General features: G+C 29.6%; 1 protein-coding gene across 2 annotated transcripts in view; it reads left to right on the forward strand.

The window, feature by feature from the left end:
* Positions 1-16841, forward strand: part of LOC117167030 (max dimerization protein 1-like) — a 453587-nt gene that overhangs the window by 427201 nt on the left and 9545 nt on the right. For both annotated transcript variants that reach the window (XM_033351586.1, XM_033351587.1), the window contains exon 7: positions 16645-16799. In XM_033351586.1, the coding sequence (XP_033207477.1) occupies positions 16645-16799 (155 nt within the window). The remainder of the gene's footprint in view (positions 1-16644; positions 16800-16841) is intronic.

The raw sequence follows: 16841 nt of genomic DNA on the forward strand, positions 1-16841 counted from the left end.
AAAAATACTACGTTTTTTTTTATATGATAGGAGTAGACAAGAATGAAGCATATAATTCTCGTTTCGAGTCACATCTGCATGCACTTTCGCTCGAGTCGTTAATTATTGGATATACGCAGCAGGGACCTAAAATCGGAATGCACGATAATGTTATCGTTTGTTTTCGACAATATTTTTCTGCCGCTTTGTTGACTTACGGTGGGACATAAATAAAAAGAGCGGGACACGTAAGCGCGATAACGGGCGAAGGCTGGAAGCGGATTAACATGACGTGGATGAAGAGGAGGATCATCGAGAGTGGGTTTTCAGGGATGGGAAACAGTGTTCCTCTTTTGTAGAGAGTTAGGTTTAATTTTTGTTCTCGTTCTCAGTCTCGAGAAAACAGCAGGAAAGGGGTATCAGGACCGAGTACCAGGTTTGTAATCTAGCAGTGTTGGGCGCCACTCGGGCGCTCATCGCTTACACAATTAGTGAAATTAACGAACATGGCATTGACGAATGCCTGGGCAAGCTCGCATTCATCAAGTCCACTCATCTGTGCATCGATAGTATACCGGGTGCACGCTAGAAAATCATAAACAATTTCTATGACAATCTTGCACAAGTTTTCCTCTCACGCAGAGAAGAAACCGTCTTCAAATCTAGATAAAATGTAATTTAAACAAGGACGAAATAGAAAAAGTAAATTTACATGTAGCAAATACCTGGTTTGGCACCTGGTTTATTTCGAATAAAATTTAAGCAATCTATATTCAACATGATTCACCGTCTGTTTTAATTCGAACCAAATTAAAAAAAGACATACATATACATATTTCAAATTTCTTTAAGATGACCAGTACTTTGGTTCAAAGTGAACCAGATTATGGTTCAAGGTTATAGGAACAGTGTTCAACTTGAAGCAACATCTGGTTCTTTTTTAGCAGAATTAAAATTAACTTTAAGCAAGCTTCGATTAAAAATGAACTAAACCTTTGTAAAAATATGCCGGAATTTGTTAAAACTTAACCAAACTTGGTTTCGAATGATCTGGACTTGCTTTACAATTATTAAAAACCAGTTTAACGTGAACTAGAAAAATTCAAATTAACATTCAGCAAATTTGAAACGTGATAAAGGCTTTCGTTAAAAAAAACATTGGGTTGATTTAAAAATTAACTGAACTTCTGTAAAAATGAACAGGACTTGGTTTAAAATTAACTGAACTTGGTTCAACTTAAAACAGCATTTGTTTGATTCAGAAAATATTGAGATTACGCATTGAATTTAGAACCAACAGCCGGTTCATCTCAGAAAAATTTTTAATTGACATTCAGCAAGTTTGAAATGTTATAAAAGTCTAATTTTCTTAAAAATAAACTCGATTTCGGTTCAAGATTATTAGAATCTAGTTCAAAATTAACCAGAATCTGGTTGAATTTGAAAAGAAAAAATTGAAATTGCAGATTGATTTCAGAACCAACAATAACTAAAAATAAACTGTATATGGTTCAAAATGAACCGAAGTTTATTACAAATAAACGGCATTTGGTTTAAAGTGAGCTGAACTTGGTTGAGCATCTAGTTGGTTTTGAAACATATTGAGATCGCGAATTTCATATAGAGCGTTTAAAATAGACTATTTAAACCCAACATAAATCAACATCCGGTTGATTTTGAGTAAAATTTAAATTGATATTCAAAAAATTTGAAATTTTATAAAATTCGAATTTCATCAAATATATCGGATTTTTGTTAAAAATGAATCGAACATGGTTTTAAATGTGCTTCGACTTGCTTCAAAGTTATTAGAACCAAGTTCAACTTGAATTAGCATCTGCATACATTTGAAATAAATTGAGATCTCGGTTTAAATTAAGTATCTTTTGAATAGATAATCTATAACTATAACATAAACCAATATCCTACTGATTTAAGGTAAAATTTAAATTCATATGTATTCAGAACATTTCCAATTTTGTTCAAAATAAACTTGATTTTGGTTGCGAATGAACTGAACTTACTTGGACTTGCTTCAGCAAATTTTGAATTTCATAATAGTCTAATTTCATGCAAAATAAACCTTCAAAACAAACTGAACTTAGTTTTTTTCGGTTTTTGATTAAAATGAGCTGGAGTGATTTAAAAAATTTTAGAAACCAAGTGAAATTGAACCAGCAACTGGTTGATTTTGAAATAAATGGTAGATCCCGGATTGAATTTAGGAGTTTTTAGGTATGAACAATCTGTAGCCAACTTCAAACATCTGGTTCATTTGAACAAAATTCAAATAGATTTTCAGAAAATTCAAAATATCATAAATGTCTCATTTCGGTCAAAATAATCGAAATTTTTATTTAAAATTAACCGAATTGGTTAAAAATGAATAGAAACTATTTCAGTTTTAACCAGAATGTGATTCATTTTCAACGAACTTCTAGTTTATTAAAAAACATCAAATTTGTGGCAGGTTATGTTAAAAATTAAGTAAATTATTTTTCAAAGCGCCTTTGATTGTGAACAAAAACGAAAACTATATGCATAAAAAGTGAACGATGCACATTCAACATTCATCGGATGTTAGTTTGAAGTAGCTGAACAAAGAAATGCTTCATTTAAATTCATTTGCTTTCGATAATTTTAAACTTTAGAAATTTCGATTTTTCGGAAAGCTTCTGCGTCGATTATTATTTTTTCAGTATTTTTCCACATTTATGTCCGAGTTAAAGAGTCGAGAAATTTTTGATAAACTGAAGTTGAAGTTTAATTTAATATTTTGTTGAAAATTCAAAAAAAATTTAAGAAGTCATTCTTTATTGAAAACTCGTATTTTTGGTTTGAAAATTCATCTATATTGATAGAAATTGCATTTTTTTAATACAACTTTTTTTGTTTAGAGCTTAAATATTTTTTGTTTTAGATAAAGACTAATTTAAAGTGGAACTACTTTGTTCAATATTCATATTTATTTTGAGCAAAATGTGAGTATTATTATACTAAAATGATTATAAACGCAAACTGATCGGTTCAGAATCCGCAAAAGACCTAGATGTATAAATAGACCAAAATATTTTGTTTCTCTGCAAAACGTCAGTGTTGTTTTTCGCCTGACACTCATTTGCGTGGGAGTGTCGAAATTCACACCCTAGTCTATTCAATAAAAAAGAGGCAAAAACTCGTAGTAAACAAGGCAGTGAATGTTAATTTCGCGCCTCATGAGTGTTTAGGCTGGGTCATTAAAAAAAAAGAGCATGTGGGTAAGTGTGTCATTGGCTAAAAATACTTGGGTTCACACTTTGTTAAAAATATTCGATCGAGTCATGGTCAGTCCGCCTTCAAAATAAGAGAGGGGGGGGGAGAGTGGAGGGGAGAGAGAGTAGAAAAACAAGGAAATAAGAGAAAAGAAGAGAATATCTGGGGGTAAGAGTTTGTTGGGTTGGTTCCGGGGATTGGGAGGGAAGAGCGAAGAACGACGGGTTGTGCCACGAATATGTGAGAACGTTTGCCTCGTGGCTAGCCTCGCGGCTATATTCACTTGTATTTACGAGCGAATGCGAGCATGGGTAAATAACCGAGCCGAATATCCAACGGGTGTTCGGGAACGTTGTAAAAGTCATGGGGTAAAGATGTTATTAGGGATAAGAAATTACTTTTAACTTCCCACTAGGAGTGGTCATTAGGACCCCTTTTAAATTGGTTGTTTTGCTTTCTGGAAATTTATTTTATTCATGAATTGTTTTGTGTAATCATTACATTTGGCTTGAAGGACCATTGTGTGATATTTAGCCATTGGGTGATCATGGATGCGTGAAATTATACTATTATAGTACATTAGGAATAGTTTTGTGGTTCAGACGTTATGGCACATACCTCTTTGCATTTCGAGCAGTCTCCATGGAAAAGTTAGACTTGTTGGTAGAATTTTAAAAAGGGAATGTTCATTATTTATACGATTAAAATAATTATTTGTATGCTTTCTAGTATAAAAATAGTACGTATAAATAAAGACATGAGGCTAACTACCGAATAAGGACCAGTTTTTTAAAATTCTGGTTTTAACGTTTTCAAGTACTTTGGGATGCTATTTAATGACACGTATTAGAAAAATGTAAAAATTAATTCTCTTTTCACTCAAAAAAATGAATATTAAAATTATAATTTTGCCGCCTTTTCCAAATACGTAATATGGAAAAATATCAAAAAATTAATACTTAAACATAAATGTCTCGAAAGAAAATAAAACTTCCGAAAATATTTCTTCTCGGAATTTTATAATTCCAAAATTTTGAATTCCCGAGATTTTAAACTACCAAATTTCAAATTCCCGAATATAGTACATTTTTGAATTCCCGAAAATAGTAAATTACCGAAATTTCAAATTACGAAAATAGTGGATTGCGAAATTCACGAAGTTATAGGCATAATAGGCTTTTTCTGTTGGAACAATCTTTTAATTTACGTATATATGGTTTATTTTTTCTGAATTATAATATTAGATCTTATTTTTCCGGGAATTTGAAAATTTTCTAATTTCCGGAATATAAAATTTCGAGAATTTACTGTTTTCGGAAATTTGAAAATTGGGGTTTTAAAATTACGGGAATAAATATTTTTGGTAGTTTTATTTCTTTTCAAAAATTTAAAACTTCGGGAACTTCAATTTTTTGGAAAGTTTCTATTTCGTTTATTACATTTTTCGGTATATTGCCACAGAGATGCCAGGTTTACAGTCAATTGGCTTTTGATAAACTAAAGTTAAATTTAAATTTATTATTCTGTTTAAAAAGTCATTCATTTTCAATGAGAATTAATCTATTTTGTTAGAAATTACATCTCTTTTTTATTAAAAATTAGTATTTATTGTTTGAAATATCAACTAGTTCAAATAGGAACTACTTTTTTAAAATACTTTTTCTTTTTTGTTGATGACACATTATTTTAGTTAAAATTTTTTTTCAAAATTGAACTATTTTGTTGATTTTTTGTTGTTTGTAAATGAATTTTTAAACTGTAAATTTAACTATTGAATGTTTGCTTGAAATTTTATATTTTTCAATTCGAAATTTAGCTCTTTGTTTACATTTTTTAAAAATATTTATCATTTCAGTTGAATTTATTTTAATAAGAATTCAAAAATTCATTTTTTGTGTGAAAATAAATTTTTTTCAGTTGCAAATCAAATTATGTGGTTCAAACTCGTCTTCTGTTAGCGGAAATTTGAATTATTACTGTAGAATTCCCATATTTTTGGGTTGAAAAACTGGTTTGCTGGAAATTCTTCTTTATGGCTTGAAAATTCAACATTTTAGATTAGGGTTTTTCCATGATTGACTGAAAAATCTTTCTTGGTTAAATTTGATTGAAAATTAAAACATTTTTTGGTGGAAATATCAACTATTACTCTTTTTGTTGAAAATTAATCTTTTATCGAAGATTCATGACTTTTGCTTTATAATTTAATTTTCTTGTTGAACATTACTTTTTTATAGTTCAATATTATTAATTATCTTAATTGAAAGTTTAATTCTTCCATTTTTATTTAAAAATTTATTGTTTCGAATTAAAAACTCAACTACTTATTTGAAAATCCATATAGTTCACGTGTGTTTTACGTCATTTGTGGATAAACCCTTACAAAATCCTGTATAACTGTTATTTCTAAAAGTATTCAAAATAAATTTTGAAAACAATAAGAACCTTTTTACATTAACCCCTGAGTGTAGGTTTGTTTTCTTGGCTAAAAGAAAAATTAAGAAAGGTCAGGGGAATCTGGAAATTGAATATTGTAGCGACCCTGCTTTAATTTAGTTTTAGTTCAGTGAAATTAGTTCTCAGGTGTTTAGGTAAATTTTAGCTGCATTGAGTTAATGTCACTTCAAATCAGACTGGATCCTGTAATTAAGAACCCCGGATTTACGATATTCCTAGAATTTCAGTCTACGGCATTTTGATGATGTGAGAACCGCGGGACGGAAAGAGAGGCGTTGTTCAATCAAGCCTGTAAAACAATATGAGGGCAGTGCTGTCAGAACGTTATTTACTCCAAATGTCATTATGCGTCCAAATTCAACAGAAATTGTTCACACATCCCTGAAATCTTACGTTTGGATACCCTGGACTTAAGTTCAAGGTGACTGCAAGCCATGTCCAAAATCCTTCTTAATTCCAGGTTCCAGTGTCATATGAATTCACTTTGAATATTATTTTTTTCCTCTGTATTTAGTTGAGTTTAGTCGCCTTTCCTTTACATTTAAGTTTAACTCAATGTTCGTGAAGTTATTTTAATTCTCTGCGGGAATATTGTAAAAATTATTTCGTTAAATTGAAAACCAAATCTTGAAATTTGATAGAAAACCCAGTTTTCAATTTCACAGATCGAATTTTATGTGGAGAGAGTACATAGAGTCGGTTATTCGATTTAAATTGGAATACCTCCTCCCACGCTGGGCCCTATTTGTTTTACAATACAAAGTAAATATCGAAAATGAGAAAGGAAAATGGATTTTGTGAACGAGAAGTAAACGCGAGAGCACGTGAAACGAATACTTCAGCACCATGTGGTGCAAAATATCAGCAGCAACTTTCCCTAGGTGACACATGCTTCTATGTTCAAAAACTGCTTTTTATATATCTATATATGTATTGTCGCATCCGCACGTACGGCGATTGCCTCGTATAAATTATTGAAGCGATTTTTATCGTCCTGGAGAATAAAACTGCTTCTCCATTCTTTTCTATTTCTTTGTCAAAAGGAGCCACTCGTTTTTCCTGTCGTCACCACTCCTAATAGCTTTAGTTTAATTTCTTTAGCGATAACGTTTAATCGTTTCGCTTCTCTACCATGACATCCAAGTTTTGTATTGATAAAACTTTTCTTGGGCGAAAGTAATTTTAATATGAATTTCATTCAACTCGAACTTTTAATTCTCGTGTAGAAATTAATTGACAGTCAACGGCAGTCCATATAAATTTAATTGATCTTTTAGAGAAGAAGAAATAATAAATTAACGTCAAGAGATGTGACACCTCCAATTGATTGGTCAATCATGACTGAAGCACTTCCGTTCTTAAACTGCGGGTGGAAGGTATCACGTTTCGTTCTTTTATTTACTTTATTTATTATATTTTCGCTTCTCATTCTCTTCAATTTTTTTATTTATGTGCACTTGTTTCATTTATGCACCAGGGATCACAGTCTGTTCCCTTTTTCACCTAATTCCCTTTTTATCCCCTTAAAATTTAAAAATCCTTAAAATCAAGGGTTTCGACCAAATTATCTTATTTCCCCTCAAATTAAAATACAAATTTAATTTAAAAATCTAAAAAATTTAAATTAAAACAGTTCGAATTTATAATATTTAAAATAAAAATATTGCTACAAAGAAAAAAGAATTTTCAAATAAATTGATGAACTTTCTTTTGTTATTGTTGTCGACCAGATAAATGTATTGAATAAATTTATGTTCCGTCTTTTTTGTTTACTGGTCAAAAATCAATATTTTTCAATATTGATTTTTAATTTTTAAGTTGAGAAAAAATTTTCTCTAGCTCCGTTGAGATCCGAACCCAGGTGTTTCAGATTGCCGGTGTGATGCTCTCATATCATGCATCAGACCGGCAGTCTGAAAGACCTGGGTTCGGATCACAATGGAGCTAGAGACAATTTTTTTACAACTTAAAAATTAATATTAAAATATATTGATTTTTGACCAATAGGCAAAAAATACTAACATCAATTTATTTAAGTTGATGAATTGCCAACCATTATATTAATCATTAAAAAAATAGTTGCTTTTCCGAACAAAAAATTTATTTTTCAGCCAAAAATCTACTAGTTGATATTTAAATCAAAAGATATTTTCACTTTAAAACAAAAGCAGTTCAATGCATTCAAAAAACGACCAAAGAGACACATTTTTAACTACTTGATAAGTCTACGAAAGAAATTAATTTTAACCAAGTATTTGAACTTTGAGTCAAATAGGTCAATTGTCACTCAAAAAAGATAAATTCACAGCAAAAAATGTAATAGTTGATATTTAATAGAAAAAATATTAAAAATTAAAAACATTTAGGTTTATAAAATAAAAATACGATTTTGCAATAAAAGATTTGAATCATCTAGCAATACAGATGGAATTTCAACCAAGCAACTGCATTTTGAACCCAGAAGGATGAAATTTCTATCACAAGAGATGAATTTTCAAACCAAAAAAGATTCTTCAGGCAAGAAGTAAAAGAAATTCAACCAAATTGTTTAATTTTCAAGCCAAAAAGACAGATATTCTAAAAAAAACAGTTGATTGTTCTACCTGGAATTATAAATTTTAATCAAAAAATGTTGAATTTTCTACAAAAAATATTTAAATTTTAATCCACAAAGTATGAATTTTTAACCAAATCGTTGAATTTTCAAGAAAATTCTTAGGTTTTCAACCATATAATAAAATTGTTAACGAAGAAAAATTATCAACTAAAAATATAGTAGGAGTCTATTTAACCAAAAAATAATTAAATTTTCTTATTGGGTTCTTTTATTTATTCAGTTCATATTCAAGAGGAAAATAAATGCAAATTTTTATTCATTCTTAATAATTTTAAACATGTAATAAAATATGTAAAACGTTCTTTCATGTAAATGAATGTTAGTTGTAATTGCAGAAAATTATTTTGGAATTTGCGAATAACATGCAAGAACCAGCGTATATTGGTATCCTTCAATTAATGTCAAGTGAATTATTATTATATGGTTTAATTTTACATATTAGAAAATTACGTATTATCGTAAATTTGTATCTTTTCATGATTTTGTTAATTTCTTGACTAATATTTTTTTCTTTTTTTTAAATGCTAATCTTTTTTCAGGTTTTATTTTAAAAGTTTTGAACATTTAAGCTTTAGCTAGAAAATACCTTAAATGACTCTGAATTCTGTACTGCACATAATAAACTAGACAAAAGATTAAAACTTATAACGAATCAAAATCTATCCACTCATAAAAATGCATTTAAAAAAATGTCAACATGAGCATATTTCAAGTATCTTTTCTAATTTCTAATAAAGAATTTAATAGATATTTCAAAGCTAGCTAAAAAAATTAACATGAAAATAACTATAAAACCTTCTAAATAAACGGTCCTACTCTTAGAGGTCATTTTCGTTCAAGATTCACGGGATACTCATATGATAAAAAAAATTTTTTTAATAATAAACTCAACTACCGAAATAAGCACGGTTTCGGGTATAGCCTGCATTTGCCTTCATCATATCTCGTAGGAATCAACACGTATACACCCAGGCGGAAAAATTATGTACAGTTTATACATAGTGTGTGACTGAGTACATCCTCTCTTTCGTTCCTGCATTCCCCATATCACCAAATTCCGAGGCTTCAAGTTCTAGGAATCGCGTAAACTTAGGGTGCTTATCTCGGGAGTTGATTGTAAGTGAAATCCCTTATTAATGCCTTTTTTTTTAAATCTCTCTTTTTACCAAAAATTAAATTACTGAACGGCTGTGATCCCCGAGATATAAATTTTGTGCTTTTTCGGGAGCCAAAAAAGGTAAGAGCAACTTGGACTGTTTCTTTAGCTGGCCGTCACTCTTCATTAGAGACATGGAAGACTCCTGGACCGTCTTGAACAACTGAAGTATCTTAAAGTAAAAAAATTTGAAATGATGTTTAACGGGATTTGGCGTACAACGGTCGAGCGAAACGCGTTGGAACTAAAGGCGTCATTAAAGTGGAATTAACCATTATTCGCAGCCGAGCTTGCCTCTGTTGGTTCTAATTAACCGGCGAGATCGTAAAGTTTAATTATTTGCAGGCAAAATGCATCCTTGGCGACGAACTCTCCTTTCCTTACTGCCAAACGCTCACTCCCCTAATCTTGTATATGTAGTTGCAACGAAACATGCGGCACAACTGATGTTTCTAATACTAATTAATTCGACTTCCTAATATGCCCAAATCCTTTAACAATTCCTCAAATCAACTTTTTTTCGGCTCTATGTATGAACTGTAATATACGATGGCTATGTGACGCTCCCCACCCGGGGTGATTCCCCAGTCGAAATTTAGGCCCTATTTTGAAGACGTAACTCCTACCTTAGTAGGGCTGGAAGCTGTAAAGTAGGTTCTAAATAAGCGGTGATTTCACTGCAATTTATACCCTACTTTGACGCTAAAAGTGTCCGAGATCGGCCGTTTTTCCACGTTTTGCGTCAAAGTAGGGTCTGTAATTAAGATAAATTAGACCCTCTTTTAAAGCTCAAACTACCACTGTAGGACATGTGGCATCAAAGCACGTTCTCTATAATCTCACACCAATAGAGATTAATAAAAATAAGTTTCGTTATTTATCGGAAAAAATAAAATAATATCTGTGATATAAATATCAAGTATATTCGTACTTATTTTTTAGACTTATTCTTAATAGAATTTTTTTATTATGACACTTGAACATAGTGCACTGAAAAATCCGCAAGTACTAATAAAAATCACTAGCACTTTCCCAATAATTTAAGGTCCAAAATCTTTTTAAATCCAAAACAATTAATTGAATAATTACTATTTTTTAACTTTCGGTGTCTTTAAATTTTTGAAGCAATTTTTAAAGAGTTCAATATACATTTATTCTGTTTTTTAGAAGTATTCTACGTTATAAGCTTTAAAAAAACTTGAGGCTACATATTTAAATTTGATTCTGTGTTATTTATTACTTAAATGAATACAATATCAAACTTGCTGATTTCAATAAAAATATCTTTTTATCTCTTTATGAAGCAAAGATTTTTAAAAAAGTTGTTCAGCATCATAATTTATCAAATTTTACTGAAAAATACAAATATCGAGTTCAAGATTGAATCTAATATTCATCAGGAAATAAGTTTATATTAACAATAACAATACTGGTTTTATACCCAATTGTCTCGTCTCAAAATTCGAGATGAGTAGTCAATTATTTTTCATACATTTAGCTGTTCTTATTCTCCAATAAATATGATAAAAAATTAAAGCAGTTAACATTTTGTAAAAAAAATGTTTCCTCCTAAATCGTAAATAGTAAAAACACGTAAATAGTAATATTCCTCTAAAAAATGTTTCAGAAGCTCTTAATTATTCTTGTTTAGTAACGAAAATGACCAAACCATTGGAAATGTGGTACTGTTCCTTGGAAAAAATCATTTTCTCCATAATATCATGTTACAAATAAATTAACCGTAATACTGTAATAAAAATTTACTGACAATCTGTGAATTTAATTATAATTATTAAATATATATTTCAGTATATGTTTCAAATATTTTATTTCTTACATAATATTTGTTGTTAGCGATAGAAAATATTTTATTCTTATAATTTGTTGTGATTCTCAATTTGCATGGCTGTTTAATAAATAAACTTTCATTAATTATTGATAAAAATGTTTATAATTACTTATTAATCGACAGTATTCAGTAATTTTTCATGATGAATATCAGTCTCATACAAATTTTCACCATTTTCAGTTAAGAGAAAATATTTTTATGTGATTAAGCATTGGAAAGAAGTATTGATTTATATATAAATAATTAATGACAATTAGGTTAAATCTTGAATTAAATATTTTTGTTAATTAAGTGTGCATTCAGTCATTTAGATGACCAATGAGTTCAATTAACCTAAGTAAAAAATAATTTTTACTTTATTTTCATGAAGTTCGAACATTGTAGGCTCAAAAGATGCAATGTAGGGTCATTATTGAAGGGGAGGTTAAACAGCGTCAAAGTAGGGCCTTGAGTTATAAAAATGTAGACTCTAAAGATTCAAAGTAGCTTCAGAGAGGTGCTACAGCTCTAATGTTTCATTCTCTAGGAGTTGAAAGTTTAAAGCAGGGGCTATAAGTTTGAATCGCGTCAAAGCGGGTTCTAATAGGGAGCTGCAACTTCCAAGTAGGGTCTAAATTTCGACTCGGGTCGCAAGAGAGAGTTATCAGCGACCCGTGTCGGAGCGGTGTGTGGAATGAGCATTTTTTTAAATTGAGCAACACGCGATTTCTCGATTAATCTAAAAAGATTCATTTTTCCGGATCAAAAATTATTTGCACACAACTTTTATTTCTACAAATAGTTTAATTTCCAGCTGGAAAAGATCAATCTTTAACCAAAAATTTTATTGGTTAAATTTTTTATTAAATAATTAATTTCGAACAGAAAACTAATTTCAAACAAAATAGTTCATCTTTCAAATGGTTCAATTTTCAATTATCAAGTTAATTTTTTAGAAAAAAAAAGAACCAAAATTCAAATTCTTAATCAGGAAAATGAATTTTAAACTAAATTGATGAAACTTAAAAAACTAAGCTGGATTTATAAAAAAATAAGTTCAAGTTTCAACCAAGCAATTGAAATTTCAACGAAAAAATATGAATTATAAATAATAAAGTGAATTAACTGATATTTTGATCAGAAAAGATTTTAATTTTTAATCACAAAAAAATTAACAAAAAAAGAAGAATTTTCGACAAAATAGTTGATGTTTCTACCAAAAAGATAAATTTTGAATTAAAATTCTGACTCTTAAAACCAGTAAATTAATTTTTGAAAATAGAACACAAATTTTAACCAAGTATTTGCATTTTCGACCATAAAGATGAATTTTCACCCAAGAAGATTTAATTTACTACCAAAAAAAAGCGACTCTTCATCAAAACACATGAATTTTCAGCTAAAAAAGTAATTTAAAAGAAACATAAATATTAAACAAAATAGTTTTATTTTTAACAAACATAAATTTAATTTTTAGCAAAGGAGTTTAACTTTAAACCATGTAGTTGAATTTTAACTAAATATTTGAATTTTTAACTGGAAATATAACTTTGGCAAAACAGAATAGTTAAATTTTCAGGGAAAAATTTATGTTTGGCATAAAAAAATATTCAGCAAAATAGTTCAAAGGTAAATTTTTAGTGAAAAACGCATGTTTAAAAACTAAAAATATTCAATGAAATAGCTCAATCTTTAACGAACGTGATGAATTTTTAACCAAACAATTGAATTTTCAAGCCAAAAATACAAATTTCGTGCCAATCCGAAATTATGAATTTTCAACTCTTTTTTATAGAAATACAGCGGCTAAAAAACAAGGAAAAGCTGAATTAATTGAAAATAAAAAAATTTTTAATTATAAATTTCAAATTATTATATTTATCTTTTTTTTTAGCTGCTTAAAATGTTTCTAATGTATTCTTACCGTTAGGAAATCTTTAGTTGTTTTAAAAATTTTGCGTGGTTAAAAAATTCATTTTTAACAACAAAAAAATGACTATCCATTGTTCAAACAAAATCAACTGCCTTTATTGACTTCTTTATTATACCTATTTGTCGAATTTCCAAACCAAAAAACCTTTGAATTCTCAACCAAAAAGTATGACGTTTTAACAAAACAGTTACATTTTTATATCGAAATTATAAATTTTCAACAAAACAGTCCATTTCTAGCAAAGTCATGTTCTTGTATTTCAAAACAAGCTGGTTCCGATTAAAACAATGCCTTCAATACCTCAAAAAAATTTCTGATACAAATACAGTAGATACTATCGGTAGAAAATCTTAAGCTGATATAAAGATTTTTCAAAGTTAAAAAATGCATTTGCCTTTAACAACTTCTTTATCATACTCAATTTTGTCTAAAAACAGAAGAAAAAAACGGTGAAAAGACTATCTTAAGAAAGTAGCCTATGTACCCTATTTTTGATCCCATAGTTACTGTGAGAGGAAGAATGCCGCCGATGTACTAAAATACCAAATAGTAAATTTATTCAGATTCTATAATCAAAATCTTCGGCGGCGCAAATTGAAGTTTCCTAGGAAAAAAGGAACGCCCCATAAACCATGAATGTAAAGGACGTAGGGGATTTTACAATAAGGCGATTTTCCGTGGGCGAAAATTCGTTTCTCGCGCGCTCGTAAGGAGGGCTACGCGCCAGGGTTGAAAATTTCTCTGAAAAACATCTGATATTTATGTGGTGGCCGATATTTTTCGCGTTTCATCGAGGCCACCTTATACCTACTCTCCCATGCTGGGGTTTTCCATCGTACTCAGGCTTTCGCATGAGCTCCTTTTTGATCGCTGAGCGGAGGAGGTACGAGGACTAGGAACTCCACTTTGGTCGTTACCTTGCTTTACTTTATACGTTTTTTTTCTTCAAAAAGAGTGGGGGAGGGGGGTGTGAACTCGAGGCCATATTTTTCCGGGGTCTAAAATTACGAACACTTTGCACTGTTCTGGAGGGCGCGGCGCACGTGGTTGCATGCAACGTGCACGTACCATGTATGGCAGTACCGATACTCCCAACTCGGGAGTGGTCCGTATCGATTCCGCATAAAATTCGAGAATGGTTTCGGGTTCAAATTATTTTGGTGTTTATGACCAGACGGTTCTGCAAGCCGACGCATCGATTCTAGCTGATGAAGTGGAGGCTCGTAAAAGTTATGAATCGATCTTCATAATTTTTATGGCGATGCCACACGCTCCCTTTTTAATGTTCCATCGAAAATCGGAGAGTTCGTGTTCATTTAAATTAATGGGATTTATGATATTATTAGTGGACATGAAAACCGATTAAATAATCCGTGCTGAAAGTGCCCTGCTTAGCGCCATTTAAGAAAGGACACTGAGAAAGCCCTGCCCAATATTTATTAGTAATCTGCATTTGACCAGTTGAATGTTTCATCAATTTGAATAATTTTTTTTGTGATTAATTATGAAACAATCTATTTAGATTATTACATTTTCCAAAAGGGAATAAATAATAACCCCAAAAATTAAAACATTTCTAAAATTGCAAATATTAAAATTCATTATTTTTAAAATTTTTTAAATAAAAATACTTCTTTTAAGAATATGAGGTTAATTATTTAGAATTCAATTCAAAGAAATATGAAAATATTCATAAGCAATCCCTGCAGATGTGAACGAATCATAAGTTCATTGTCTATTTAAAAATTTTTATTTAAGTTTGAATAGTAATTTATTTTATGAGGAATAATTCTATGCAAAATAAGCTTTAAAAAGATTTATCATTAAAAACATATTTCCAAACTATCTAACTTTGCGGCTCATTAGAGACAAAAATTTCCAAACGAGGAAAAAGGGAGAAATTTCTACGTTTAATCGATTAGAGATTTAACATATAAAAAAGTTCATTCGGTTAAACTTTTTATGGTTTTCCACTTCTTTTTTTATTTAAACTAACTTCACATTAGTTTAGTTTATTAGGTTAATATTCGAAACATATCATAATTTTAAACCAACTGACTACACTTACAAAAAGAAGCCAAAAAAAGTTTTTTTCAACTCAATAAATCACAGAAGAAATAGGGAAGAAATCCTTTTTTATAAAATTAATGTGTGTACTATAGAACATTAAATTGAAAAGGCATTAATTTCGAGTCAAAATATTTCACTTTCCACAAATTAGATGAATTTTTAACCAAATAGTTCAATTGTCAAATAAAAATGTGAATTTTTAACCAAATCTAGTAAAATTTCCAACGATAAAGACGAAATTTCAACTAAAAAACAATAACTCTTTTTTATTAAAACTGGAGTGTTTAAATTTTCAGCTAAGAAACTTGATGTTTCATTAAAAAAATATTTTAATTTTACATTAATCTTCTACCAAAGAAAAGTTAATTTTTAATAAAGTAGTAATATTCAACCCAAAAGATGAAATTTCTACCAAAATAGTTGAATTTTCAAGCAAGAAAGATTTTTGTATAGTCAAGAAAGAAACAAAATTTCAAATAAATTGATGACTTTTCTACAAAGGATTTCAATTTTAAATGAAAAATGTAATGTTTAAACTTTGAATTTCAAATCTTAAAAATTGAATAGTTTTTAATTTTGAATATGTACAATTAAATATGATGAAAGTTTTAAGATTTACAATTAAAAATTCTATAGCTTTTATGACTTGCAATTCGAAATTTCTACAGTTTGGAAAATTTAGAACTGAAAACTTGACTTTTGGCTAAAAACATCAAAAATTAAACAAGTTGGCGAATGAAAATTGCAAACATTTGAAAAATAAATCAATTTTGAAAATGGAAGACTCAGAATTCCCTAATATCATTTAAGGACATCGTATTACGATATAAAATCACATATTAACCTGATAATTTTTTCTTTGAAATTATTTCCTGCTGATATAATACCTTATATTTAAAGAAAAGTTACAGATTACTGACAATCGATTAAAATTATGGTAAAAATTAAAATTGTATGAAAGCTTTATGAAAGCTTATGTAGCTATTTTAATATTTATTTTAATTTACGATTGCTGATTATATGTTATGACGCTTTAAATGAATGCATAAATTTAAATTTCTTAATTAGGCAATCAAAATAAGTACCGGGTAATAAGCGCGCGTAACGCGCTATTTGTGCTAATTGAATAATAAAATTTATTGACTGTATTCATTCATATCAGGAACAAACAGGAGCTTTTCTTTTATTAAGACTTAAGTTGATAACAATCTTTTTATTTTAAATAAAGAACAATTATTTTTATCATTGCTACTGTTAGGATATCATACATTGGATAGCATATTTTATGTCTTCTTATTGATTTCAAAAATGATTTAGAAACTTTTTTTTAATGGTATTCTTTTTTTTTACAGATGAAGTAGATGTGATTGGATTGGATGGAATGGGTGGATATTTGAGCAACCAATCAGATACGGATGACCACAGCAGTGTGCAAAGCAGCAGTGATAGTGGCGTCGCGATGTCCACCTCCAGGCTTACCCTTTCTGAAATGATGGACAATCTCTAGGTAAAGAGAACTATTTTTTCATCAAAAAACTAATGCGACAGA

This window comes from Belonocnema kinseyi, chromosome 2 (assembly GCF_010883055.1).
Source record: "Belonocnema kinseyi isolate 2016_QV_RU_SX_M_011 chromosome 2, B_treatae_v1, whole genome shotgun sequence".
NCBI classification, from domain to species: Eukaryota; Metazoa; Arthropoda; class Insecta; order Hymenoptera; family Cynipidae; genus Belonocnema; species Belonocnema kinseyi.